The 27,132-nt window shown below is 33.8% G+C and overlaps 3 protein-coding genes across 5 annotated transcripts; 1 reads left to right on the forward strand and 2 right to left on the reverse strand.

Moving 5' to 3' along the window:
• Positions 1–6,365: 6,365 nt before the first annotated feature.
• LOC7476313 (heat stress transcription factor A-4c) lies at positions 6,366–8,551 on the reverse strand. Of its 2 annotated transcripts, none has more exons than XM_024600082.2 (2): positions 7,824–8,551; positions 6,366–7,656 (listed from the first exon to the last, which is right to left on the reverse strand). In XM_024600082.2, exons 1-2 carry the CDS (start codon positions 8,033–8,035, stop codon positions 6,657–6,659), a joined length of 1,212 nt encoding a protein of 403 aa, XP_024455850.2. In that variant the 5' UTR covers positions 8,036–8,551; the 3' UTR covers positions 6,366–6,656. The 2 variants fall into 2 exon arrangements, with proteins under 2 accessions (XP_024455850.2, XP_002305052.3); XM_002305016.4 differs by having other exon boundaries at positions 6,366–7,664; positions 7,824–8,549.
• Positions 8,552–18,434: 9,883 nt separating this feature from the next.
• On the forward strand, positions 18,435–22,176 carry LOC7470190 (BES1/BZR1 homolog protein 4). 2 transcript variants are annotated; one of them, XM_002305683.4, is made up of 3 exons: positions 18,440–18,866; positions 20,871–21,646; positions 21,766–22,176. In XM_002305683.4, exons 1-3 carry the CDS (start codon positions 18,651–18,653, stop codon positions 21,767–21,769), a joined length of 996 nt encoding a protein of 331 aa, XP_002305719.1. In that variant the 5' UTR covers positions 18,440–18,650; the 3' UTR covers positions 21,770–22,176. The 2 variants fall into 2 exon arrangements, with proteins under 2 accessions (XP_024455047.1, XP_002305719.1); XM_024599279.2 differs by lacking the exon at positions 21,766–22,176 and having other exon boundaries at positions 18,435–18,866; positions 20,871–21,650.
• Positions 22,177–22,849: 673 nt separating this feature from the next.
• Positions 22,850–26,533, reverse strand: LOC7476312 (uncharacterized). Its single transcript, XM_024599278.2, has 5 exons — positions 26,219–26,533; positions 25,132–26,001; positions 24,544–24,744; positions 23,597–23,792; positions 22,850–23,323 (listed from the first exon to the last, which is right to left on the reverse strand). Exons 1-5 carry the CDS (start codon positions 26,306–26,308, stop codon positions 23,139–23,141), a joined length of 1,542 nt encoding a protein of 513 aa, XP_024455046.2. The 5' UTR covers positions 26,309–26,533; the 3' UTR covers positions 22,850–23,138.
• Positions 26,534–27,132: the final 599 nt, after the last annotated feature.

The following is a 27,132-nucleotide window of genomic DNA, read 5'->3' on the forward strand; positions in this document are numbered from 1 at the left end:
TGAAATTGAAAGAGCATCAGATAGAACATACGTTGATGAATCTGAGGATAAATCCAGATTGCTTGAATGGCAGAAGAAGCTGGATGAAGAACATGGGTGCAAGAAGCATTGGATCCGACAAATCAGTGCAAGGTCACCCTCGTTTAAAAAAAAACATTATATATGTTGACGTGAAATGGACTTCTGTAGAACTGAGATGGTAGAATTGTTTTGGCCTTCATGTGTGAATTCTAGGTCCGTGAAAAAAAAAGAGGCGCCTTGAACTAGCAGCTTTCACAGAAGTAATCCAGAGCTGGGAGAACATATATATCATAACTCATCAAATTCAGGGCTGATAGTATATCATAATTTGTGGTGCCAATGATTAGAGAGCATTGATGACAAGGATGTTGAATCTCTTGCAGCAACTTCAACCGTAAACACGCCTAATGGACAAGGAAATCATAATTCTAGACCACTGGTTGGAAGATCACGTATACTCACGCATCATGAAGCCTTGGAAACTTCGGAAGTTTTTCCACGGTTGGTTTATTATACACACAGTTGAAATCCAAGTTGAGATTGCAGTGTTGACAAAGGTAAAAAAAGAATAATCATGTGAATCCGCCTACAGCAGACGTTGCTTCCAATTTCATAGACGTTCGAATCAAGATAATTTGATCATAATAAAGGTTGTTTTACGAGCTTTGGTTAAAAGTTTACAGATTACTTCACCTGCATAAACTCAGAATTGTGTCCTGTATATATACAAAAAACAAAAGGAAGGAAACCTGCAATTGTAAAACAAATACTGGAGAGCTATGCATACCTGCTAGGACCGTCGGTGATGCTGAGCTGCTAGGTGGATGCTATACAGTTAATGAAGGAACAGAAGGACTGCTAAGTTGGTGACAAAAAAAGAAGACAATGTAGTGGCCTTTTATAGCCACACTATAGACCGTTGCCTGATTACAAAAGAAGAAAAAAAAAACTCGTATTCTGTGATAGAAAGGTCGGCTATGCAAGTTGCTTTTCCTCTTCTAAAACAAGAGCAATAATTCCTGTTCAGTTCTGCAAATTTTTCTTATTCAAGTCATAGCGAAAAAAGCTTTAATTCCTGTTCGGTTCTGCAATCTTCATTTACCCTCTCTCAGCAGTTCATTCAGGAAACAAAGGATGCGACATGCTACCCAAGACAAAGTTTTCCTATACTGTTGAAAAGGCAAACTATCTTTCCTAACTTGAAAAGCATTTGATTAGTATGTGCTCTCAATCGGTTAAGAATACAAAAAAATTATAAAGGAAAGAACATTTAAACGGGAATGAAGCAAATAATTCATCAAACAATGAGTGCACGCATATCAAGAGAAGAAAGAGAATATGAATCAAAATCTTTAATATGTGATAATTCATTAACTGCTACTCGAAGTCACAAACGGATTGCGTCATTGGATTCAGAACAACAAGATTTTTAAAACAAGATGTTACAGTGACCACTTCCAGTGAAAAAAAAAATCCTGCAGCCCGGTCAAAGTGTTAGTTGCTATTCGGGTATAAAGATAAATTTTGTTTGGTCCTGAATATGCAACAGTTTCAAATGAGGTATTGGACCTGAATATTCTATCATCTGATTTGATAAAGCTCAATCAAGATTGATTCCTAAATTTTCAATTTTGACTATTATATTTTATTTTCATAATAAAATTTATTTGTTTGTTGTGAAAATCTAATATAATCAAATCAAATTTTAGTTGGAAATACAAAACCCTCTTAACCATATTTTTCGAGACATACCCACTTGTTTCGAAAGTAAGTGAACTTGTCTCGAGGGGGCATCTGTAGAAACACAAATTTTCTACCAATCAAATTTTGCCATGTGTTATTTTATTCTTTAAAAGAAAGGATAAAATAAAATTGAAATAAATGACATGGAAAATAAATGAGTCTTCATATATTTCTTGGCTAATGAAAAGTTGACACTTGGGATGAGATATTCAAGATATCTTGTCATAAATGCAAGATCCCATCAGATATCTTGTCATAAATGCAAGATCCCGTCAATAAATATCAACCAATAAAATTATGTCATGTGGCATTGGAAAAAGGACCTGAGAGCCCCTACAGATCTCTATAAATAGAGGGCCTCAACCTAAAGAGAGGGGGAGCCTGAAGATACAAATTTTCTTCAAGACAAGTTCTTCAAGCAAGGAAGCTCTCTCAAAAGTTCTCAAGCCTCCTTCATCGATGCTTGAAGTCTACAAAGAACGAAGCTCTGTTGGAAGCCTAAACACCCCATTAGAGTTCTTCAACAACACTTTGAAGACAAATCAAAGGTACTCTTCAAAGCATCAAATCACCAGGGGGATTCCGGGAGATACAAATTTCCTTCAAGACAAGCTCTGCAAGTAAGGAAGCTCTTGCTCTCTCTCTCTTCAAGCAAGGAAGCTCTCTCAAAGAGTTCTCAAGCCTCCTTCATCTACGCTTGAAGTCTACAAACAACGAAGCTATATTGGATCAAGCCTAAACGCCCCATAAGAGTTCTTCAACAACATTTTGAAGACACATCAAAGGTACTCTTCAAAGCATTAAATCACCAGGGGGATTCCGGGAGATACAAATTTCCTTCAAGACAAGCTTTGCAAGCAAGGAAGCTCTCGCTCTCTCTCTCTTCAAGCAAGGAAGCTCTCAAAGAGTTCTCAAGCCTCCTTCATCTACGCTTGAAGTCTACAAAGAACGAAGCTCTGTTGGATCAAGCCTAAACGCCCCATAAGAGTTCTTCAACAACACTTTGAAGACACATCAAAGGTACTCTTCAAAGCATCAAATCATCAAATCTCGCTTCGCAATACACGCCCAAATTCGCGTTCTTGCAAAGCACAAATCTTGGCTTGATTACTCAAATAAATCAAGTCACCATACATCAAATCCAAGGGAAGAATCAGAGGATTGTCATATTCTTTTTAAAGAATATATTACGTAGAGATTGTACCCATTCATATATTTAATAAAATCATATATTTGTACACATGTGCTTGTTTAATTTCAGGTGCTCAAAATTGTGTCTACAAAACATCCATATACTTAGTTCATATATTAAAGGCCAATGTGGTCATCTTTTAGGGTTAAGCTTATTTGTAATTGTCTTCATTCTCTACACTTTAGTGGCTAGAGATGAAAGAAAATGTGAGTTTTGGGTTACTTTAAGATCTTGGATAAGAGAACAATTTTATGTGACACCTTGTAATCTTCTACTTTCTCATAGTAAATATTCTTGATCATTTTACCCGTAGAATATGCCTAAATTACCGAACCAAGTAAATTTCGTGTGTGCTTTTATGTGATTGATTGTGCTTGTTTTTTTTTAGAATTCTCTACTTGTTAATTGGTTGGAGATTCTAGAGATATTTTTGTAATATAAACCATCCCATCCTTGTTAGTAGTAAATGAAAGAAGCATTATTCTTAGTTGGAAGGAATTCATACGCATGGACAAATGGATGGATGATACAAATACAATAGTATAATGTTAAATTAGAAGAACATTAGATTAGTGACTTGTGTTACACTACGAGTCATGCCAATTTTTTCTTGAACATAAAAAAATATATTTAGATATTGCTAAATTTTTTTAGATGAAAAAAATTTAAACCATGTTGGAGTTGACCCGATATAACCTAGTTGACTTTATGGGTCCAAAAACAACCTGGATGACCCATAAGAATGTAGTTTGACTCAAAAAAACTTTTAAGATGACATCTTTTTTAATATTAAGATGAAAACATATTGGATTGACTTGGTTAAACCCAAGTTAACATGTCAAATCCACAACCCGGGTTATGAGACTAATTCTCAATCAACCCAATATTGAATGATAAAATTAAAAAGAAGTCAATTAAGAAAATGATCTAAAAAAGGGACATGAGTTAACCTGTTAAACTGGTGATCCGGGTCATAAGACCGAGATAGCCTTATAAAAACAAAAAAAAATAACAAAGTTTAATTTCTTATTAGCCCAATGTTAAAGAATCAGATTAAAAAAACAATTAAAAAATAACATAAAAAATAACTTGAGTCAATCTGCTAAACCCATGACCCATGTCATGAGACCAAGATAACTTCATAGAAAGAAAAAAAAAACATATGATTTAACCCGGGTTAACCTATCAAGTCCATGACTCTAGTTATGAGACTAAAATAACCCTATAAAAAACAAATTAAAACAAATTATAAAACTTAATTCTCAATCAATATTGTTGGACCCAATGTTGAACGATGAAATTTGTAAAAATTAAAATTGAGAAAATGACATAAAAATGAGCCAAGTTAACCCGGGTTAACCTGTTAAGCACTATTCCCGGTTTATGAGACCGAGATAACCTAATAAAAAGCAAACCAAAATAAATCATGAAGTCTAATTCTCAATCAAACATAATATTAATTGATAAATCTAGGAAAAAACTAATTAAAAAAAGAAAAAAAAAAACAAGTCAACTAGATTAATTCATTAAACCCACAACTTAGGTAATAAGACAAGGACAATCCAATAAAATACAAATCCAATGTTAAAGAACTAGTGACCCAATTCATAAGACCATGATAACCTCTTAGAAAAAAAAATAATAAGTTGATTTAATCGGGGTTAAAATGACAAAACTCGCGAACTTGATCATGAGACCAAGATATCTCATAGAAAACCAATCAAAGCTTATAATGAATCTCAGTTTTGAACTGATCTAATGTTGAATGATGAAATTAAAAAAAAAATTAATTAAAAAAAAATACAAAAAACAACTTGAGTCAACTAGGGTTAACCCGTTAAGCATTATTCTTGGATTATACAGTCGGAATAACCTAATAGAAAGCAAACAAAGTAAATCATGAAACCTAATTTTTAATCAATCCAACATGAAAGAATAAAAAAAAGGCTCGAGATAATTGGATTAATTTGCTATTCATGTTATGAAAATGAAATAACCTAATAAAAAATAAATATAATATTATATAATAAAATTATATATAAAAAAAACATTGATTAAAAATGAAATAAAATAAATACTGCTATTTTAGTTTTTTTGTTAATTTATTCATAAGATCATCTAGATAAATCAACATGATAAATGAAAGGCGATGTGTCATTACAACTAGGATGTCGTTTACGTAGCATACTCTAAAACTGGCTAGAAAAGAAGATGCTCCATCTTTAACAACAGATTAGATCAAGCTACTGTAGAGGCAAAGGCTTGACATGTAAAAAGGTAAAATCATAGGCTATGCCTATAAATATCAAAGCATCACTTCCTATCTTGTTCTTGCTGGCTAGTATTTGTGCAATGCTAGCTAGTACAGCTACAGCTATTCTAAACGCCAGCCTACCATTTGAAAGCCGCATTTGAATGAACCTCAGTATAATTTGGATAACAATTAAGATACAGGATGGCTACATGCACAATTTGGACCATTGTGAAGCAAAGGAAAATGCTGAAGAGGAGTTCAAAGTTCCACCTTGCAGCAAGATTTGTTGCCTTCTGAGCAACCAAGTTTTCGATCATTTTTATCCCCAGAAGGCAGAAGGCCATGGACTGATTGCCCAGGAAACTCTAGCAGAACAACTCCGTTTTAAAGCTAGCAATGTTAAGATTCAAGGGCATATAGATAAACTAGGAAGAGAAAAAACAATAAAACCGAAACTCGAGAGGAAAAGAGCACCAAAGAAGAGGTATCTGGATGAGCTTTGGTTCCATCTACTACAAAACAAGAATGGTTTTGGCATGCATAACCAGTCTTGCTCAAACAAGGAATGGTAAGTAAGCATGTTTTTGCACGACATGCTACATGCGCTTTCACCTTTCAGACAAAATAAGTCCTTGGAGCAAACAAAAAAATATTCACCGATATTCACATTCATAGAACACTTTGAGCATAGAGATGGACCATCCTTTTTTTCTGTTTTCCACTCTTCACTGGTGAGATATAGATGAAATTGGAAAGACCACACTACCACCATTGTCTTGATGAAGAGGAAAAGATATCTGTCAATTGTCTGTATTGGAATCTTATCTAACTATATTCTCAGTGCTAAGCATCAAGACCAGATACAGAGCTTCTGGAATAAATAAAGCACCTAATAGAACATTGCAATTAATTTTCCAATTTCTGCAGGTTGAAATTTCACAGGCACTTCGTAAGAGTTTCAAAGAGTGCAAACGAGCTTATTTGCTGCCAAACAAAACATAACATGCTTTCCAAACACACTGAACAGCATACTTATATGACAGGCTCCATTCAAAAACTTCATGACGTCAAAATTTGACTAAATGAAGGCAATAACAACAGAAACCAGAGGAAAAAAAGGATGGGACACTAAGATAGTTAAACAACAACTAAAGATACAGAAAGGTTACAAAGGAATTTTCATTGCTAAGACTGATAGACAGTGTTTAATAACTGTATGGTTACTACTGTATAACAAAAGAGGCAAAGCTAAACAGGAGTCTGCGACTCTGTAACCATGCAAGCTATAATACAACTTAATATTGACAAGGGAAACGTAATATGAAATAAGAGATCACAATGAGGTCAAAATATAAAATATAATGCAACCTCATTGAACCAATCATTCCTAATTTATTACATGTGTGTCCCTGAGGCATCAGAAGTTGAGAAAATTTTCAACCAAAGTCAAGTTCTTTCAGCAGGAGTAAGATGCCCCATCTGCTCTGTAAGATTATTTACATTCCTCATATCCCACCAAAATTTTCTGGGATCACCAGGTTTTATTTCATTTTTTCTACCATCAGAATCCTTTCTTTCAGATTGAACTTCCTGTGTGTCAGTTGAACCAGGATTCTCAGTTAAAAACTGTTCCCAGAATACATCGTTGACTCCAGTTGCCACAGCGGGAGCAGTCCCAGCAGGTTGTTCCTTCGGTGAAACAGGCTCTGGCACAACAGCTATAGAAGGTTCAGAATTCATGTCAATACCAGGTGTTTTAGGGCGAAAATCAAAAATGAGCTGTGCACAAGATATAGCTGGACTTTCTGCACCACTTGTAGACTCATCCATCTCTATCGTTTTAGTGTTATGACTGTGGGTTTGAACAACATCATTTACCATATTCTCCCAGAATGTCAGGGATGATTCCAACTGATCAAACTGCTCCATGTTTAACAGGGCAAAAGAATTACCATCTGCATTTTCTCTAGACAGAGCTTGGGAAGTCACCGTCTGATTATCCTCATTACTACTGGCTTCACTGTGTAGACAACCAATTCTCGGCAGCCTTCTCTTTCTATCATGACCTTCCAACTGCGGCATTAGATTTAAGGCAAGACCTGGTTTAGGCATCACTCGGGTCACAAAAGATACCATAGTTTGTTGTCTTCGTTCCATTTGTTGCAACTTCTCTTTCAAACCCTCAATTTGCATCTCAAATCCTTTCCGCTCTTGTTCCTGCATTTGTAACTCCAAAATAAGTGCTTCTTTATCACGTTTAAGCCTCTCTATATCATCCTTCATACTCTGTCTTTCTGAATCAGTCAGCAGATTAGAGCCTTGTCCTTGAAGATTCTGCAACGAATGGCTATGAACTGGCTTCCGTCTATGGATGTTCTTCATTAGAAATGGTTGACCTCTTATAAAATCTTCATTAGCAAATTCCCATTGCTCGGGATCAATTTTCCTAAAACCCTATTAAATATCAAGACATTTCAATTCAACCTAAAAAAACAAAAGGAGGAAGAACAGAAACAGACACGCACAAACACAACCACACATCAAACATGTATAAGCATGTAATAACAAGAGAAACAAAAAAGAAGCCAGCTGATTATAAAGGAAATGGCTTACATAAGTATTGAGCTGTCTGATGAAGCTAGAGAAATTATTATGCTTAAAAAATCTGGGCAGCAAATCCCTGGCAAACTCCGGTGGATCCCATACGGTAAAACTCTTATTGCTCTGACTCCAAGAAACAATTGGATCCGTCGAAGGATCATCCACCATCTCATACGTCTTTGCAAGAAAAGGCGGCAGCGAGTTCGGACTGCCCTGTGATTCATCCATCCTAAGATAAAACCTTAATCTTTAACCCAGTCACACCATCAACAACCTCAAATCCAACAAAAAGAAAAAATGTTTTTCTAAACCTTTCCAATTCCAATCCAACAAGCCTTGAATTCCCATAAAACCCAATTCATCCTCCTTCGAAAAAGAAAAACTTAACAATTTCAACCAAAACAAGAAGAACCCATTATTATTATGGTTCCAAAGAATCAATCAAACAGACCAAAAAACCTCCCTCTAAACCCCAAAACCATCTTATCCTCAATTAACGGAAAGAAAGAAAGAGAAAATTTAAGCAGATCTCAAAATTCAGATAGAAGTTGAAACCCTTTAATTATTTGTTGTTGCTATTAAAACCAAACAAAAACTGAAGTGGACCCACATGACGAATTAAATCCCACAACACAAGAAGAATAAAACCCCAGAAACGTATGACAGTTTTTGGGTCTCTTTTCTTGTAATTATTTTTATAGCAAAAGCAACAGCAGCCACTTGTTCATCTATTCTGTTATTTTTAGCTACAAAATCAATGTATATACTGCTGCTGCTATTATAACTTGACCATACTTTTTAAATACTATCAATAAATTAATTAAACAAATAACTTGGGGCCTAAGCAACAATTAATTTTATTTTTAATTTTCAGTAACTTCAGCAATTTTAAGAAAACAATGAATAAATAAATTCTTTATTTTAATGGCCAAGAAGTTGCAGGGAAGGGTAGAGGTGATTTGTCATTTAATGTAAAAAACGATGCATTTCTTTCTCGTTCAGTTTTTTTTTTCTTCTCATTCCCACTCAAACCGGGTAGAGATGTTCTTATTTTGAGTTTTCTTTTTTCGGTACACATTTATTTCTTTCTTGTTTAGTTATAAGACTACAGCTGTTTGTGTGTCAAAAACTATTTTTCTCTTAAAAATTGATTTTCATGAAAAGTTTTTTTTTTTTATGTTTGACAATGTTAAGAAAATGATTTGAAAAATATTTTCTAGTGTTTGACTAAAATATTAAAATTTAGAAAATAAATTAAGTTTGGCAACCATAGGTGATTTTTGGGCTTATTCTTTTCTAATATACAGTTTTATGCTAATAAGCATATATTTTTATCTGATCGTTTAATCATAATAATATTTTATCAAATGATTTCAGAGGTCTTATTTTATATACGGTTAAGATTTTATAACGATCGGACATGTATAGTCCTTATAATAGGGTCTAGAAGCTACTGTGTAAAAATTATATTAGTTTCCTAGTTGATTTAGGATTCTTTTTTTATTTTATTTAGAACTCTTTTGTTATTTTTTTTAAATTATTTCAGACATTTGTATCTATTATAAATAGAGTTATTTAACTTACATTATGTTTTTTTATAGACTTTGATTTTAACAATTATTATTGTATGTGTAAGGCTTTGTTTATACTTTTGATTCTTCATTGAAGTACTATTCCTTATTAACTAATTAACCAAGCTTTGAAACGTCTTTCTTACTTTGTGTTCACTTCTCTTCATAGGTATTGGATGGTTTAGTTGCTTATAGTTTTTGTGTCTAGATATAGGTTATTGTTGTATCAAGTTCAATTACAAGCCTGAATTTAACTTTCTTGGAAAATATTGATTTGACTGTGGGTTTCTGGATCTTATATCCACGAGGTTCGCATCACCTTGGATTTTCAATTTATGCATTGTTTTCAAATTTATCCTAAATCTTAGTTTTTCCTTCAATTACACCATTAATTGAAGTAATAGGATCCTCAAATTTCAACGCCTATTTTATTTTGGTTCCTGATCCTTCAATTCTTCTATTTTTGGTCAAATTAAATCTAAATTTCAAATTTTCTTTTCAATTACATCCTTGATTAAATTAATATGATCCCTAAATTTCAACATCTCTTCCATTTTGGTTCTTGGTCTTCTAATTCTTCTAATATTGGTAAAATTGACTTTAAATTTCAACATTTTATTCAATTAAATCCTTGATTGAATTAATTGGGTCTCCAAACTTTGCCAGCTTTTCCATTTTGGTCCTTGACTAGCAAGTTTGGTCAATTTCGCCCTTAATTCATATTTTTCTCCCCAATTAAGCCCCCAATTGAATGGATTGGACTTCCAAACTTTGTCATCTTTTCCATTTTGATCCTTGATCTTTCAGTTCTTTCAATTATGACCAATTTCATCCTTTGTTTTCAATTTTTTTCAACTAAACCCCCTCAAATTACATGCCCTCGTGAATTTCTGACTTAGAGTACATTAATTTCTTCCCTGATTACAAATCAAAATTGCATCTTATTCTTTAGATCTTTTTTTCTTTTAGTAATTTTTCTGAAAATGTTTTCTTTGAACATGATTTTTTTAATGTTTTTGAAGATATTTTTTTGAAAAGTCTTTTGGGGTAAAAATTGGATTAAGACAGTTCTAGATAAAACAAAGCTTTTGTTTAAGAAAAATACCATAACAATAGTGTGTTTGGCAGTGTGGTTGCGGGTGCTTTTCAAATAACTTTTCGTGCCAAAATACATGCCAATGATGTTTTTTCATTTTTTAAAAATTATTTTTGACATCAGCACATCAAAACGATCCAAAACGTACAAATAATATTAAATTTTAGTAAAAAAAAATTTCAAAGTTTTTGGTAACACGGGTTTAACCGCGTTCCCAAACGCTTCCTTAAGGGGCAAAAAATTCACATGCCTGTGTATTCGTAGAGTTTTGAGCCCATTCCAAAAATATTGATACAAAGCAACAGTGCATGTGGATTTTTACGAAGTAGTTTTTAAAACAAAGCAAGTTCTAAACTATTTTACACAATCTAATTTCAGCTTTCTTTTCTTTGATTTATTGTAGGATTCTAGAAACGTTTCAAAAAATTATTCCACAACTGCTTACAGAATTTTCTTATAAAGCAAGGAAAATAACAAAAAAGAAAAACGAGTATAGAGTGATATATCAACTATTCCTATTTGAGCGAGCAAGAGCAAAAAAGGATAAAGGATTATTCTTTGTGATGAAACATTCGAAAGCAAGGTAAGAAAGGGGTTGAACAAAGAAAAATAATAATCAGAAAATATGAACCCAAAAACTGAGATGAATTACCGACTATCTTCATAAAAAAAATGATAAAGAGCATTTTTTGCGTTTTAAAAGGATAAACTCTCAACAATTATGTTAGGCGGGTCACAAGATATAATTTATATATATTTTTTATTAATATGAATGTCCGGGCTAGCTTGCGCGTACCTCGATTAATCCTACGGGCCCTGAAGTTAACGACCATGTAAGCCTCCAGCGGTCCTGAGGTTTGTGAGACTCGAACTAATGACCTCTAGGGAGCAAACTTAGAGTCTGATCAGTTAAACTACACCCCTTAAAGTCGATTTATATTATTAATATCATGTCTAAGAACTAATTCAGCCCAAAAACTTAAAATGTTAGTTGAGGCTCCAAGATATAATTTATATTATTCTCTAACACACCTCCTAAAATGAAAGTCTTTTGGGCTTGAAATTTGTACAGACTCGCACTACTTTGTACTATTAATTTGAAGAGAGAATGAGGGAGTTATAAGATTTAAACTTATGGCTATTTGGTCATAAAAACTCTGATTTCATGTCAAAAAATTAATTTATCCCAAAAACTTAAGTTATTAGATGATAACCCAAGATATGATTTATTTTATTTTTTAACAAATTACACCACGTGGCCATCAAAAGAAAAAAAAAGAAGAAATTAAAATCAACCAAAAAATAATAAAGAAATAAAAAAAACAAAAAAAAACTAATAAACTTAAAAAAATACAATAAGGTAAGTTTATATAAACTTTAGAAGTTGAAACAGGAGAAGAAGAAAATCTCTAAAAGAAAAATACAGAAATTAAAAGGAAAGGTAAAGGCCACCACAGTTCTTATAGTTTTTTTTTTTTTAATGTCAAACATATCATCCATACATAAACAATAAAAAAATATTTAACAACTTTTTTTCAATTCTAACCTAAACAATTAACTTGTAGAATATAGGTTTTAATTAATTTTTAATTAAAAATTACTATATTTTAAAAATACAACCATGATAACCCTACAAATTTAAGATATTGAACATTATATGCCCTTCTAATCACAATTTCGGACAAATAACCAAAGACATAATTTTTTATTATCAAAGATAGATCTTTTTGTTAACCAATAAAAAACAGAAAATGTTTCCGCCTTTAAAATCAAAGTAAATATAAATTACATGCATTCGAAGTAACCAAAGGATGTAATCAAAATATAATCAAATAAACTTAGGTATAAAATAAAACTATGATGGCTACGTTCTTGGAATAAATTAAAAGCATGAACTGTACACGATGGTGTCACTTTGATTTTTATTTTGTCAAGGAAATCACAAGAGTCTCGTCGAGTTTAGACAAAGATTTATTATTATTTTTTTTTTATTTTTTTTTTATGTTTTTATCTGTGTTCTTATGTGAGTGACGTGTGTGCTTTGGTGGGTGGTTAATGGGCAACGGTCAAGCAATTTTTTTTTTTTTTTTGGGGGGGGGGGGGGGGGGAATCTATGTATTAGTGTTTAGTAAGGACTTGTGTGCTTAACTTTTCTCTTTAAGTGCTGAAAATGACAACTTTTATGTTAATATAAAAATCAAATCTTTTAAGAAAATAAATGTGTAAAGCATATCTTAGCTGTTTGGCGTACGAGGTCTATAACTTTGTTAACCACCCGGCTGTCATATTTACTACTATTATGCCCTGCAAGGATTATAATATTTGTAATGTGTGGTGATTAGTTTTTATTAAATTATATTTGTAGTCAATTAGTGATGGTTTGCTAAATAAGCTATGCCATGCTACGGTTAGTCCACACTACCATTAATTTTGAGTTTATACCTTAATCCTACCCAAAATTTACAACCACCCCTTGCTCGAGAGTCATGGACTTGTGATCATTGTTATGAAACCTAGCCCGGTCTAGCAGGTTGATCTAAAACCCGAACGATCTGGGATCTTGATCGAGTTTCAAATAAATAAAACTCTGGTTTACAATTGATCTGATCAAACTTGGATATATATATATATATATATATAAACCTAAAAATATATTAAATCAATTTATGAATATTTAGCCTCATGTTTTTTATAACCTACATTCACATAAATTGTTTCTTAACTTTTCGACGTGGGATAACTATATATAGCCTACATCAACATGGATTGTTTTTTAACTTTTTCATGTGGGATATTAAAAATCTCAAATATTTTTTTTTTAATTTTTCAGGTTAACTTGGGACCTGATCCATTGGTCGAATCAACCCCATGTCGAGTTTACTAATTATGCTCATGACAATTAACTAAACAACAACTTATCAAAGCACATAAATATATTTGGTATGAGCTATTTGCCATGTGCTACGTCGCACGTTGTATATTTGTTTTCAAAATGTTTTTGAATATGCATGCTATTTTAACATAAAAAATCTACAAGTATAAATAAAAATTTTATGCAAATATTTCATTAAATAAATTAATAACTATCTGTGTAAATAAACAAAAAAAAATCATTAACAATAACTTAAAGAAAAATTAGAAAAAGTAAAAGATAGATGTAGATCAAAATACTTGATTCCGCAACAAAGAACATTTACCTGGTTGTGTTTATTGAGTTTTTTATGTTAAAATCAGTTTTTTATTGAATCAAATTATAATAAAAATAGACACATACCTGAAAATGATTAAATAAAATAAAAAGAAAAGGAATATTATGCAAGACTGAATATGTTAAAAATATTATCTAAAAATCAGCATTTTTATTTTTTAAAAATAGATTTCATTTATATAAAAGAAAAAAATTATAGATGAATCAGAATAAAATCTTCAAAATTAAATACACGCAAAACATTTTTTTAAAAAAATTGTATTAAAAAAAGGCTTCCAAAACATGTGGTCTAAATCATAAGACCGAGATAAATCAGTAGAAAATAAATTGAAGATAGCCACAAAACCAATCTTTTTAAAAAACAAATAATGTAGAATAATTAAATTAGAAAAGAAAATGAGCAAAAAAAAGGATGTCAACTGCATTATCAAAATTAAATACACGCAAAACATTTTTTTAAAAAAATTGTATTAAAAAAAGGCTTCCAAAACATGTGGTCTAAATCATAAGACCGAGATAAATCAGTAGAAAATAAATTGAAGATAGCCACAAAACCAATCTTTTTAAAAAACAAATAATGTAGAATAATTAAATTAGAAAAGAAAATGAGCAAAAAAAAAGGATGTCAACTGCATTAATTTTTTAAACCCATGACTCGGTTCATTAGATCGGAAGTACCATAAATAGAAAAAATTAAAAAGCCATATCTCTAGCAAATCAAATGTTGAAAAATAAAACAAAAAAAAAATCAAATTAATACATCAAAGGATCTAAAATAAAAAAAATATATATAATTAAAATAATAAGGATGAATACCAAAATAAATTTTATAAGAAATATGAATTTAGTTTAATTTTAATAAAATTATATGTTATGTGAATTATTATGTTTAATTGTGAATTGTAAATCGTGTTAATAAGTTGTGAAATTGGGTTGTGGGGGCTGTAGTTGGGATGTGAATTGTTGTGACGTGTGAAGCTGATTTGGTTTTTTTTTGGGGGTAGGGAGCTAGAGAGGTTGAAAAAAACTGCCCTCGATACATTCTTTTGGAATACAATTTGAGAGTTACATATGCTATGCTAATTCGCATATGCTATTTATATTATATATATCTTTCATGAACTGTGTTATTTCTATATAAAAAAAAGTTAACTGTGGTAAGGTAAAAAAAAAAAATCAACTTTGGAAGGTGGCGCAGCCCAGGTTGCCCCACAAAGCGCCAACCATCCGAAAGAAAGTAGTAAATACTAAATAGACAAGGCCCCAAAGTCACGCACCACACACAGTTATATATACCATCTGGGCTGTCTAATCATTCAAGAGGCTCACTTGTCACGCAAAAAAGCCAACAGGAGGCGGCGCTGGGAGCACAGTCACGTGAAGGCAAGGTTTTGCAACAGAAGAATGGAAGAGGGTGAAGGGATTAAACATCTCATGTCATGGCATACAAGGAAGGAAGAAAGACGGAGAACAAATTATAAGATAATGCGATGATGTTCGTAGCTATCCATTAAAAAAGAAGGATTTACACCCACCCATTGCGAGCACTGACAAAAGTGACACCGCTCGATCCCACAAAAGCGAAGGGAGGGTCAGACGATCAATTCAAGTCAGAAGAATGCAGCACCGCACGCCGGCAAGCATCGAGTTCCCGCCGCAAACGTGCCTGCCTGCTCGTCTTGATCAGTTGGTTAGCCTGCCTGGCCCCTTCATTTCCGCGTTATCTGATTGGATGGTTTCGTAGCACTGGTTTCTCTAGCTAGGTTTTTTTTGCCATTTCTTGATACTCTTGTGAATGAGAGGGGATAGTGGTATTGCCATTAATTGGGTGTTTCACCTTTAATTTTATTTAATATTTTTATTTTTTATTTAAATATTTGTTGGCAATTCAGTTTGATATATCTATTAGTATATGACACATGAATAAAGAGTGAATTCCATTGAAAATTTCTAAAAAGATAAGAAAATATGAAATAAAAATTAGAATCATGGAAAAATTAAACATTAATTTTAATATATATTAAGCTTTTTTTCATAAAACATTTAAATAAAAAAATAAATAATAAATATATGAAAGGCCCAATCAAATGGGATAATGATCTAGGGTTTGCGCACCTAACCTAAAAAATAAGAAGGTCAACATGTGTGGGCCTACAACATTAAGCCCACATGTTTGACCTTCTTCTTCTTTTTCCTACTTAGTATGGATAACATGTTTTTTAAAAAATAAAGATAATTACATGTTATCTGCTAGCCGAGATTCCAGTCATTAAAGAGATGGTTGGAAAATCGGGTTGAAGTTTTTTATCTAAAAACTATTTTAAATTTATTTTGACCTAAAAAATCTAATAAACATCTTTAGAACCTCAATAAACTAGTTTCTCAGCTCAAAATATCTCTAAATCGGTTTAAAAATACATAATTAATATGAAAAAAACTTCTCAATCTTGATATACGTTTTTTCAACAATGTGAAAGTTCAAAAATACCTTAATGATTCAATAAAATGAAGTTTTGGACCAAACCATAAAAATTTCAAATTAAAAAGACCAAAAATAAACTTATAAAGATCCCTCGAGAAAATTTCTTTAAAAAAGTATTGGATAAACAATGCCAAAAAAAGGAAAAACCTTATTTTTTTTTTCTCATTGTCAATTTTGATCCATGAATTTTCAATATTTCATAGACAATAAAACTAGTTTTTACATGCAAGATTGAGCCCCAACCCAGTGAAAATATGTTTTTTTTTTAAACTATGATAACTTATAGAAAGTAAATTAAGATGCATCATCAAGTTCAATTCTAAATCAATGCAATATGAGTGACAAAAAAAAAGTTTGATGGTCAAAGCAAAAATATAATAATTAAATAACAAGAAAAATAAAAATCATTGTTCTAGTCCACAATAAACTTTGTCTTGGTGCACAACGATTTTTTCCTTCTCTTTTACATTTTTGTTAATAATTTAGGTTTCATTATCGTATTAAGAATTTTAAATACATTTATCTATATTTATCTTCTTTTTCTCAACTTTCTTGTAAAATTTTCATATATTTTTTTTATTTTTCACAATTTTCGTGAAGTTGAATATTTTATCATATCTCACAATAAAAAATCAAATAAAGAATAAAAATAAAAATAAAATATATTAATTCAAATAGATAAAACTAGTTTGCTACGTGGGGGGTATTTTTAAATAAATATAAAATGAATAGAATTCAATGTATATTCACAAGAATCTCAATAATTTAAATAAAATAGTGAAAAAAATTATATCTAGAGGCAAAACTCCCATTTCCTAATTAACTTAATTTTTTTGTGAAAACATATTTTTCTTATTAGTAGCATGTTATTTTTAAGGGAAAACTCATCATAAAACAAAAGGCAAGGTTTTTTTTTAAATGTTTTCATAGTTTTATGTGTTTATGTGAAAAAAAATCAAAGAATAATTAATTCATGAAAATTATATAAAAATTAACAATCAAACGAATACTTAATTCTCATTGAATGTTAATGTGCATTTTTTTTCACCATTTATTACATATCAGGCTTATATATAATTGTTAAAAAGTGATTATAAATATAAGCATACAAGATATGATCTCATTTAAAAAATATGATATAATTTCGATGTCTTGTTAAATTGCATTGAAATTATTAATATAAACAGAGATTTATTTTAAATTGAAAAACATTTTAGAGATATAGAAGATCAGGTCTATGCATCCGACCTCAAAAGAGGAAAATGATGAACGTTAATGGGTTTGGACTAGGCATGTGCACCTTCATCCTTTTACATTAAATGAACGACACGTCTTCCATTCAATTTAAAAAATATTATAGTGGATAATATGTTGTTTGCTACATTATTTTTTCAGCCACCAAACTATAAAATCTTTATGGGTCTGGTTTATTTTTTTCACATAACTAATTGGAAAAAAATTACTATTATTGAACTCTCATCTCCAGGATAAACTTATTGACATCAAGACTAGCTTTTTATGGCTAAAATATTGTCGGTTGAGTTTTTTTTTACTTGCCATTTTCCAACAACTTTCTTTCCTCACTCGGAACTTAGGGAATGAAAAATGAAGTTTAAAGATCAAAATATAAAACCATAAATGTTCAGTAACCAAGTTGAAAAAATAAGGAAAACTCCAGGGACTGAAGTTAACTTTTTCATGGCATTATGCGCTAAAGTGCCATCAACGGCGCGTATGATTCTTAGGGCATATTGAAACCCCGTTTTGATCGAGTATATTTTATAATTGTAATTTTGCAAAACCTACAATAACGGAAAGAAAAAAAAACAGGCGTACCCTTAAGCATGTAGGTTCGGCCGTTAGGCAATTATCCACGAATCCAAGTTCAAATTCAGGCATTCCTCGAACTCATTATCTGATTTGGCATTATTTGGACACGGACCGTATGGTCAAACTCCAAACACAAACGGTCCCATAGTCTGTCCAAATATGCCGTGCCAAGATCATTAATCCAAACAGCTATCACTTTACACTTTACATTTTTATTTTCATTTAAAATAATGAAAAAAAAAAAAAAACATAACAAGACACCGCTCACTCCATTGGCTTCCCGTCCACACCTCGCCTCCAGTCACCACCACTGCCCTTTTTAAAAAGCCTAAACACGTGCTAACACCGTGATCCCGGAATAAAGTCTATATTGGCATCCTTGTAAATAACTCGACTTTCCAAGGTTAAATTCACTCCCTCTCTCCATATTTAGCTCACCTTCCCCAACCCACCTCCCTCATTTAACCACTTCCTTCCTATAATTAACCAGAACAAAAAGAGAGCCAAAAAGCCGCCAAATCCGTTTGTTTCTCTAGAAAATTCAAGCTATCAAAATACTCGATCCAATCAGCAGAGTGAATTTTTCGTCTCTTCCTTCTTCTTTTTTCAGTTTTGTTGACAGAGAGTTAGACAGGTTAGTATTGATACAAGAATGACGTCGGGGACGAGAATGCCGACGTGGAAGGAGCGAGAGAACAATAAGAGAAGAGAAAGGAGAAGGAGAGCGATCGCAGCGAAGATCTATTCAGGACTTAGAATGTACGGGAATTATAAGCTACCAAAACACTGTGACAATAATGAAGTGCTTAAAGCTCTCTGTAAAGAAGCTGGTTGGACTGTTGAAGAGGATGGCACTACTTATCGAAAGGTACGCTACACGAATATCAAATAACTATAGCAATGAGTTCAGTTTTAACTGCTTTGTTTTTCGGGTAAGCTGCACACGTAAGAATTTTAGTTGCTAGTGGTGATAGCTTGCGCTGGTAATTCAGAGAGATAGATCTGAATCTGAGATGAAATCTGTTTTGATCGTTGTTGGAGGTGTGAAATTGGAAATGAGAGTTTTTTATGAATGCTAACGTGCGCCAGGTGATCTTGGCGTATGATAGAGGGCGGTGTACTGCATACTGATGGACGGTTAGGATTTTTAATTTGGTTGATGGATTGTGAAGGCACAAGAAAGTGTTTTCGGTTTTGTGTTTTGTTGACGCACGGAACACGAGATCTTAAGATTCGGGCTCTGTTTTTCGTGCTTTGATTCTTACACGATCACGGTAAACAGTAACTCTCAGTCAGATGGGTACCCTGCCTGACAAAATATTCGTGTGATTCGGAGGGGTAGTCTGGTCATTTTCGAGCAAAATCCATCTCTTTTGCTTGGCTTTAAATGCAGCTGATTGTTTCTCTTTTTAATCTCTGTCCTGATTTTTTTTTCCTTACCTTCGCCTGCTTTGGAGATTCCTACTCTTTTCATTTTCTTCTCAAAAATAAGTTTTTTTCTTAACCTCGAGATTCCCTCAATTATTTACCTTCTTTAATTAATTTATTTTGTTATAATTACTTCGACGATAACATGACTGAGGCAGATGCCGATAAAGTTGAAAAGTTGGTATAATAAGGTGATAACAAATCCTTGGATTCCATTGATGCAATGGAGTATTGTTATTTCTTTTAATTTTTAAATATAATAATTTAAAAGTAACAAAGCGTGTGAGGAGGGGTGGATGTTTGATTAATGCCGTTGAATAGGAACATGTTGGGGGTAGGGAAGATGGCGTGACGTGGGGTGCAGTTTATTGATCGATAGCGCTATTGTTTTGACATTAATTCCCTCTTTTGTCGCCCCCAAATTACCCTTCCCCCCCTCCCCTGTTCTCTCTCTCTCTTTTGGGTGGAGAGGGAAGTTGCTGCCCCTGCACGGTAGCTTGTGTAGTGAGAGCTGTTGATTTGATTTGTTCACGTGTAATTGTAATGGTGGATCTCGCAATTAAGATTGTTTAATACAATGGGCTAATCGAATTTCTGGTGATTTTATAATCTTTAGAAAAGAGAAATCACGTAATTGTGAGCTGCAACATGATCTGACCTCAGTATTTGGTTGGAGTCCACCTGTTCTGCTTTTATATAGTTTGTTGTAATTTGAATCATGTACTCTGCTTGATGATTTGTCACTTAGATTTAAAATTTTCAATTAAATAATTCATTAATCTTGGCAAGTAAGGAGATGAACTGTACAGGCTGGTGGTCTGTGATAGTAGGTGCTCCCATAACTGGTGAAGGGGCTTGGTTTTTTTTTGAAAGAATCACATTTTATTTAGTTTTATTTTGTTGCTCCATGCTTCAAATCCTTTGAATAACAAGTAATGAATTGGTCAATTTGATTGCTTTTAATGGATGAGGTATGAAATAGAGAGGGTCAGAGAGAGGAATTTGTGGGGCTCCTTGAGGTGTTTAAGGTGTTATGTAGATGGTCTCATTGGAGCATATTGGAGCCATCGTAAATAGTGATGGTACATGCACAAGTCTAAGGATTTAGGGAAATTTTTGCCACTCAAATCCTTCAAATTTTGATGATGACTATCGGTTGTAGAGTTGCTTAAACACTCGTGGACATTCAGGTGTTAAATGTATCCAACAGCTGAGTTATTTCCTAGTCAAATATGGTACTATTAATTCCATTACAACTACTCTCGCTTGCTAAGAATGAAAGTTTTGAACTTTCATATGGCATAATTTAAGGTGTTGCCATAGGAGAAACTTACAGCTACTTTCATTTGTTTGGGTACCTAGATAGATATCCTTATCAAACCATCTTGAGATGTTGAAATATTTTTGTCTCAATTAATTGAATCATCTGTTTGCATATCTATAGGGATGCAAACCTGTGGAACGCATGGATATTATGGGAGGTTCTGCATCAGCTAGTCCATGTTCATCATACCATCGAAGTCCATGTGCATCCTATAATCCAAGCCCTGCCTCATCTTCTTTTCCAAGTCCTGTTTCATCCCATTATGCTGCCAACGCTAATGGTAATGCTGATCCCAATTCCCTCATCCCATGGCTCAAAAACCTCTCCTCTGGCTCATCATCAGCCTCTCCCAAGCATCCTCACCATCTCTTCATTCACACTGGTTCCATAAGCGCTCCTGTTACCCCTCCATTGAGCTCCCCAACTGCACGAACCCCACGTACCAAGAATGACTGGGATGACGCAGCTGCTGGCCAATCTTGGATGGGACAGAACTACTCATTTATGCCCTCATCTATGCCCTCGTCTACCCCACCTAGTCCTGGCCGTCACGTCCTACCAGATTCAGGTTGGCTAGCTGGTATCCAAATTCCCCAAAGTGGACCCTCATCACCAACATTTAGTCTTGTATCACGGAATCCATTTGGCTTTAGAGAGGAGGCTTTATCAGGTGCAGGATCACGAATGTGGACTCCTGGACAAAGTGGGACATGCTCTCCAGCAATTCCGGCAGGCATTGATCAGACAGCTGATGTGCCAATGTCGGACAGTATGGCAGCCGAGTTTGCATTTGGAAGCAATGCAGCAGGATTGGTGAAACCTTGGGAAGGAGAGAGGATCCATGAGGAATGTGTTTCTGATGATCTTGAGCTTACACTAGGAAACTCAAATACCAGGTAAGTTGGAGTAGATATCGGGTTGAATGGATTTAACTACCATGTATTGAAGTTTATTTTTTTATATATTTTTAATTCCAGTTTGATTTGGTAATAAGTTGTTTGTTTTAATGTTACAGATAGGGAGATCAATGGAAGAGGGGGTTGAATGAGTTATCCCTTGATCTCTCCATTTGGCTTCTCGATTCCCATCAGGCTGTCATGTCAATAACTTTGTGTTGTGCATCTTTCGGTCGATAAAGCAGCTGAGTTAGAAGTACAGTGAGTAGGAGCGCCTGTTCATTTTTCTTTTCCTTATTCCTTTTCCCAACAGAAGAAAGAACTAAAAATTAAATTATAAATAGTTCATGGTGGTGACTTTTCCCCTTCAGTTGAATTCATTCTTCACCCTCTTTTTCCTTTTGGAATTCTTTTTTGCTCTTTCTTTTCGGAAAAAAAAGAGAAGTTCCCGTCATAGCCTTGATTACTTGTTTGGTGTGAGTCCTGTTTTGTTATTGAAAGTGAAGTTTATTTCAATTCTTTACTGATTAGCTCTGGAGTTTTGACCACCACTGGATCCTCCTTTCTCGCTGTTTTGCCGTCCTGTGTGACTGTATTTTCACCACTCTCCTATTTTGCATCGCCTGCAGGCTGCAACTCTGCAAGGAAGCTGCCCTGCCATAGCTTTTGTTTGATGATATTGATGGGCAAATCCTAACCCCTTCAACGATTACCAAGGGCAACTATTACGGCTAAAAGATTATTATTATTATTTATTTATTCATGGCTTCTCAAATCAGTCACTAGGGGGTTTTCGAGCGCCCTCGATCAGATCAGTGTGCTATCATCCATATATTCACTTATTTAGAACTCCAATAAAAATGGCAACATGATGATAATTTGGCATTGAAATCGATAGCAGGTAGAACTTGGCACCCCTCTGTTTTTTATTAATGGTCTGAAACATGCTGTTAAAAGAAGTTACTTGTTTGATGATGTGGGGCAATGTCTGCTGCTCAAGGCATCACCAGAAATATTTGGTGTCGCCCATAAATACCTCATTTTGCCCGAGCAAATAAGCAAGCAACACCAAAAAAAAAAAAAAAAAGACCTTGGAGGCATTGCGGTTGGATAATGCTTTTGAAAAATAAAAAATTTCAAAAAAAAAAAAAACATTATTTTAGGTTGAACACTGCTGGGACAAACTACACAGTAAAACAGGCATTCGAGCAGAACAATCTTCTTTTTATTGCATGGAAATAAATTCAATTCCATTAAAGCATTGAAGGTCTTGTATGTACAGTTAGACATCCAAGCATGTCATCGACTTTGTCATGTACAACTACTACACAATACATTCATGCAGGGAATCCCCCCCCTCCCAATCAACTATTTCAGAAGAGAAAAGAATGGCAATAAATGACTTGGCAAACACGGATAAACAGTATACCGGGGATTTCTTTTCTTTACATCGACTTGTGTCCAGATATTTTCGACAATGAACTCCAACAAATCACCTCTCGAACTTCTGATATAGGTCTGCAAGAGCACGATACAGAATTGCGGCGGCAGGTGGTCTGGGCAACGAGCCAAGTAGTATATCTGATGCAGATAAAGACTGGCTCCCATAGAATCTGGAATTCTCTTTTGAGCGGGTAGTGACAACACTCCCTTCAAGTGAACATCCAACAAATGCTCCTGCATGTTCGACAATTATCATGTTTAAACGGAGAAATCACCACCATGTCAAAACAACGCGCCAGAAAGGGTGGATTAGTTTGCAGAGGAGATCAGGATCTAAACTAGCTTATTTTACAGGAAAAAAAGTTGGCTTCTAAAAAATATTAAGGACAGACAAAATGCAAAGGAAACATAAAAGGCACAATTCGAACACCACAGAAACATGTAATGTAACTGGACTGAAATAAATAACTGTTTAACTGACAGAATTACCGAAGACAGTGAGATTACCTTTACTGCAGCTGTATGTATAACAAGCAGCATATCCACCATCACCAGCTCGTAAATCTGCTTCAAATGCCCGTCCAGCGATGCCAACTGCTGCACTCACACCAGCACCGAATGACAAATGCGCATTACCACAAAATGTCTTGACTGCTTCAGTAGTTCTCAACACAATTATGAAATCGGTCAATTCACCTCCAGCCTGCAAGAAAATTTACCTCTCCATAATAGAATCCAAGGGAAAGAAAGCCAAATATCCAAATACAGATAGTTCTAGTTGAAGTGGAAAATAAGACTTTATGGGTTGAGTGACAGAAGCATCTAGTTCTCCCTTGCATAAGAATAGATGGGTTATAAACTCAAGGAAGTTTTTTCAGAACAAACATGTCATCAGCAATATGAATTTCAGCACAACAAATAGAGTCATCAATATGCAAAGATCTGTGCAAATATGAAATAATTGCCTAATCTAAGTAACTACTCTTTCAGGAGCACTAAAAGGTCAGTGTCTACATATTTTCCAGGAGTAGGGAAAAAAGCAAGTCAAAATCAAGTACATTCTGGTGACAGTCTTTAAACAGAGAACACAGACAGTAGTGGAACCACCCTTTGATTTGGGGGGCCCACAGCACCCCCAAATTTCTCCATATTTGGAAGTAAGTAGCTTCTGCCGTTGAAAGCAATGCTTTTAAAAAAACATCAAATTTATGATTTTCTAGTGTTTTTTTTTTTTTATGATTTTGATGTTTGCTTCATAAAGAAAAACATTGAAAAAATTATTTTGATATATTTTCAAACAAAAAACACCATACCCCCCAAACAAAAATAAAATCATATTTACTTATTTTGAAATCTAGCTCAGTAGTTATTTTTGACACCCCTCTTAAGAAATCCTGGTTCCGCAAAATAATGATCCCAGGGTAATCGAAGTTAATAAAGATAAATGTAATCACCTGAGCTCCCCATCCCAAACCAAGTGTAGATATGGCAGAAGGTGGGGACCATGAACCATCTTCTCTGCGAGCAATTACAAGTCCTGTTCCAATATTATATGTGACCATCACCCCAACTTTAACAATTGTAATAATTGCAAGGCCTTTTGCTCGTCGTAGAATGGCATCTGGAATTGACTTCTCGGGTTTCAAATAACCTACCTGTCAATGGAAATGCACCAGATCAGAATTAAACGTTGCACAATATCACAAGAGATATCTAGCTATGCAAATGAACAGATCCATGAGTTCCTCTCCCCGTGATCAGTTACAACCAGTGCAGGATAGTTGCACGCACATTTTCTTTATTTCTTTCGTCTCCTTTTGGATAAACAAAAGGAGAAAGGGCTGAACATAAAGGAGAGAACAAAATAAAATTTAGGCCAAAACAAGCTTTTCAAGATTGCAGGCTTTCTTGTTCGATTCCCATTGAAAAGGACGTCATATAGTGCAAAACTCCCAATTCATGCCCACCTTTCAATGACTTGCACAGAATTTGTTAAACATCAGCAATGAATGACAAAAAAAAAAGGGATCTTAAAACCTTACCTTATGATAGCCTTGAATTGTGTTTGCTGCCTTATAAATTTCATATTCCATGGTCTGTCCCCATGGAAAGTTAACCCACGATCTCAAAGTGCTGAGGTCTGTCAGGTCATGGGTTGGTAGCTGGGCAGCATTGCTTACTTGGTCCATCAAATATGTCTGGACAGACTCGAGTCGCACACAACATACATCACAGACTCGCTGGGGATCTGTGACACGAAACTTTACTGGCAACAAACTCCTTCCTCTAGAGCAGTCACCACAAAATATTCCTCCACAGAACCTACAGTGATGCCTGGAGCACATAATCGGATGAAACCGCACACCACAAAGCATACAAGCAGCAGCAGTGCTATCAGGCAACCATTTAGGAGGGTCCTGTTCAAGAATTTCACTCACGTTACCAAAATTAGCCTCGGTGAGAGTTTGGGCCATCTCTTGCCAAGCTTGCTCAAGTAAATGGCTGGATAACCACGAAATGCCACACCCCTGTAAATCACCAGAAGCAATTGCATTCACTTTTCCACGAGCTGCAAGTAACATTTCTACAATCACATCCCACATAGTCAATTCCTTGTCTTCTCCAATATACTGACTCCACCCCATATCACCTTCAGGAAAATAACCACCATTGGAGTGAAAACCACCTCTAGCCGTCCACTCTTCACGATTACTTTCTATCATGGGCGGAACAGAAACAGGAATCCAAACCCCAGTTTCTTCATAATGAGGCGAGTCATAATAAAAGTAATTCCCTAGCTTTTGATGGGTAATTTTTGTTTCTTCTCTCTTCTCATCATTCCCCTCCTCAAATAACCCAGTATCACTTTCTTCAGGTCTAATCATTTTCTGGCTCCCAATTTTCCCATTATCCTGTGATCAGTACACAATTATAACACATCAGCACATAATTATAACACCATGTAAAGATCAAAACTTTTTTCTTATAATTATTATTATTCTGGTTTTGAACTAATAAAAACTGAAAAAAATTGACATGAAATATAAAAAATGAAAAAAACCAACAACAATACAATATAAGTAAAGAAACAAGCAATGGAATCGGGGGGAATAGGATAAGTGATTTTACCGATGGAGGAGAATTGGTGGGACGATGGAAATCAGAAACCCTAGAATCCAGGTTGTGGGTATTTTCGGAGTTTACAGGGCTGCCCTCCATGGAAAGCAACTCTTATCAGAACGAAGAAGCAAAAACGGTTCAGGATCAATAGAAACAAATTAATTAACGATCTCCAGTAGCAAGAATAATAACAATAACAATAGAGAGACAGAGAAAACGTGCAAAAGAGAGGATTGTCAAAGGCAATCAGTCCATAAGCTGTTGACGGAAACTTGTAGCTATGAAATATTGGCGTGTCGTTGTGCTAATGTGTATTTCCCGTCTTCATAAAAGTCTATTTAAGTTTTTTTTTTTTTTTTTTTTTTAAGTCTACCTTAAATAAATAAAGAGATAAGATATAAAGAGAAAAGATGTACGAAACTCATACCCCAAAAAAAAATAAAAAGAATATTTATATTTATAATTTCTTTTATTATTATTATTATTATTATTATTTTAAAAAAATATGCACATAAAATAACTAATATGATGTTAATAATTATTTTTTAAGTACCATAAAATATAAAATAAATCAGCAAAACATTATTATTAAGATGCAAAACATTACTGTAGAGAATTTTCCATTCAAATTTTCTCATCTTACATGCTTCTCTTATCAATTTCTATATCTCAAAAAAGAAAAAAATAAATTAAAAAAGAACATGAAAATAGAGAATGGGCTAAGATATAAACGAATATAAAAAAATACAAGGATTAATTATATATTTTCTAAGTAAAAAAAAAAAAGACTAATTACTTACTTTTTAAACTATAGGGACTAAATCATAAGAACTCAAAAAGAAAGTTTAAAGGCACATAAAAAGGATTTGGTAGCTTGGGTGGGCCGCCAAATTATCAGTTGCCATGTAATAAAAAGCCCAACT

Source organism: Populus trichocarpa, chromosome 4 (assembly GCF_000002775.5).
Source record: "Populus trichocarpa isolate Nisqually-1 chromosome 4, P.trichocarpa_v4.1, whole genome shotgun sequence".
NCBI lineage: Eukaryota > Viridiplantae > Streptophyta > Magnoliopsida > Malpighiales > Salicaceae > Populus > Populus trichocarpa.

What these genes read in the sequence shown, in the direction of transcription:
- LOC7476313 (XM_002305016.4), bottom strand. Translation starts at nt 8,039, where the DNA reads ATGGATGAATCACAGGGCAGTCCGAACTCGCTGCCGCCTTTTCTTGCA. An exon ending in TCAGACAGCTCAATACTTAT is followed by an intron (nt 7,665 to 7,823) that starts GTAAGCCATTTC and finishes GATATTTAATAG; the next exon opens with GGTTTTAGGAAAATTGATCC.
- LOC7470190 (XM_024599279.2), top strand. Translation starts at nt 18,651, where the DNA reads ATGACGTCGGGGACGAGAATGCCGACGTGGAAGGAGCGAGAGAACAAT. An exon ending in ATGGCACTACTTATCGAAAG is followed by an intron (nt 18,867 to 20,870) that starts GTACGCTACACG and finishes GCATATCTATAG; the next exon opens with GGATGCAAACCTGTGGAACG.
- LOC7476312 (XM_024599278.2), bottom strand. Translation starts at nt 26,308, where the DNA reads ATGGAGGGCAGCCCTGTAAACTCCGAAAATACCCACAACCTGGATTCT. An exon ending in CCACCAATTCTCCTCCATCG is followed by an intron (nt 26,002 to 26,218) that starts GTAAAATCACTT and finishes TACTGATCACAG; the next exon opens with GATAATGGGAAAATTGGGAG. An exon ending in CAATTCAAGGCTATCATAAG is followed by an intron (nt 24,745 to 25,131) that starts GTAAGGTTTTAA and finishes TTCCATTGACAG; the next exon opens with GTAGGTTATTTGAAACCCGA.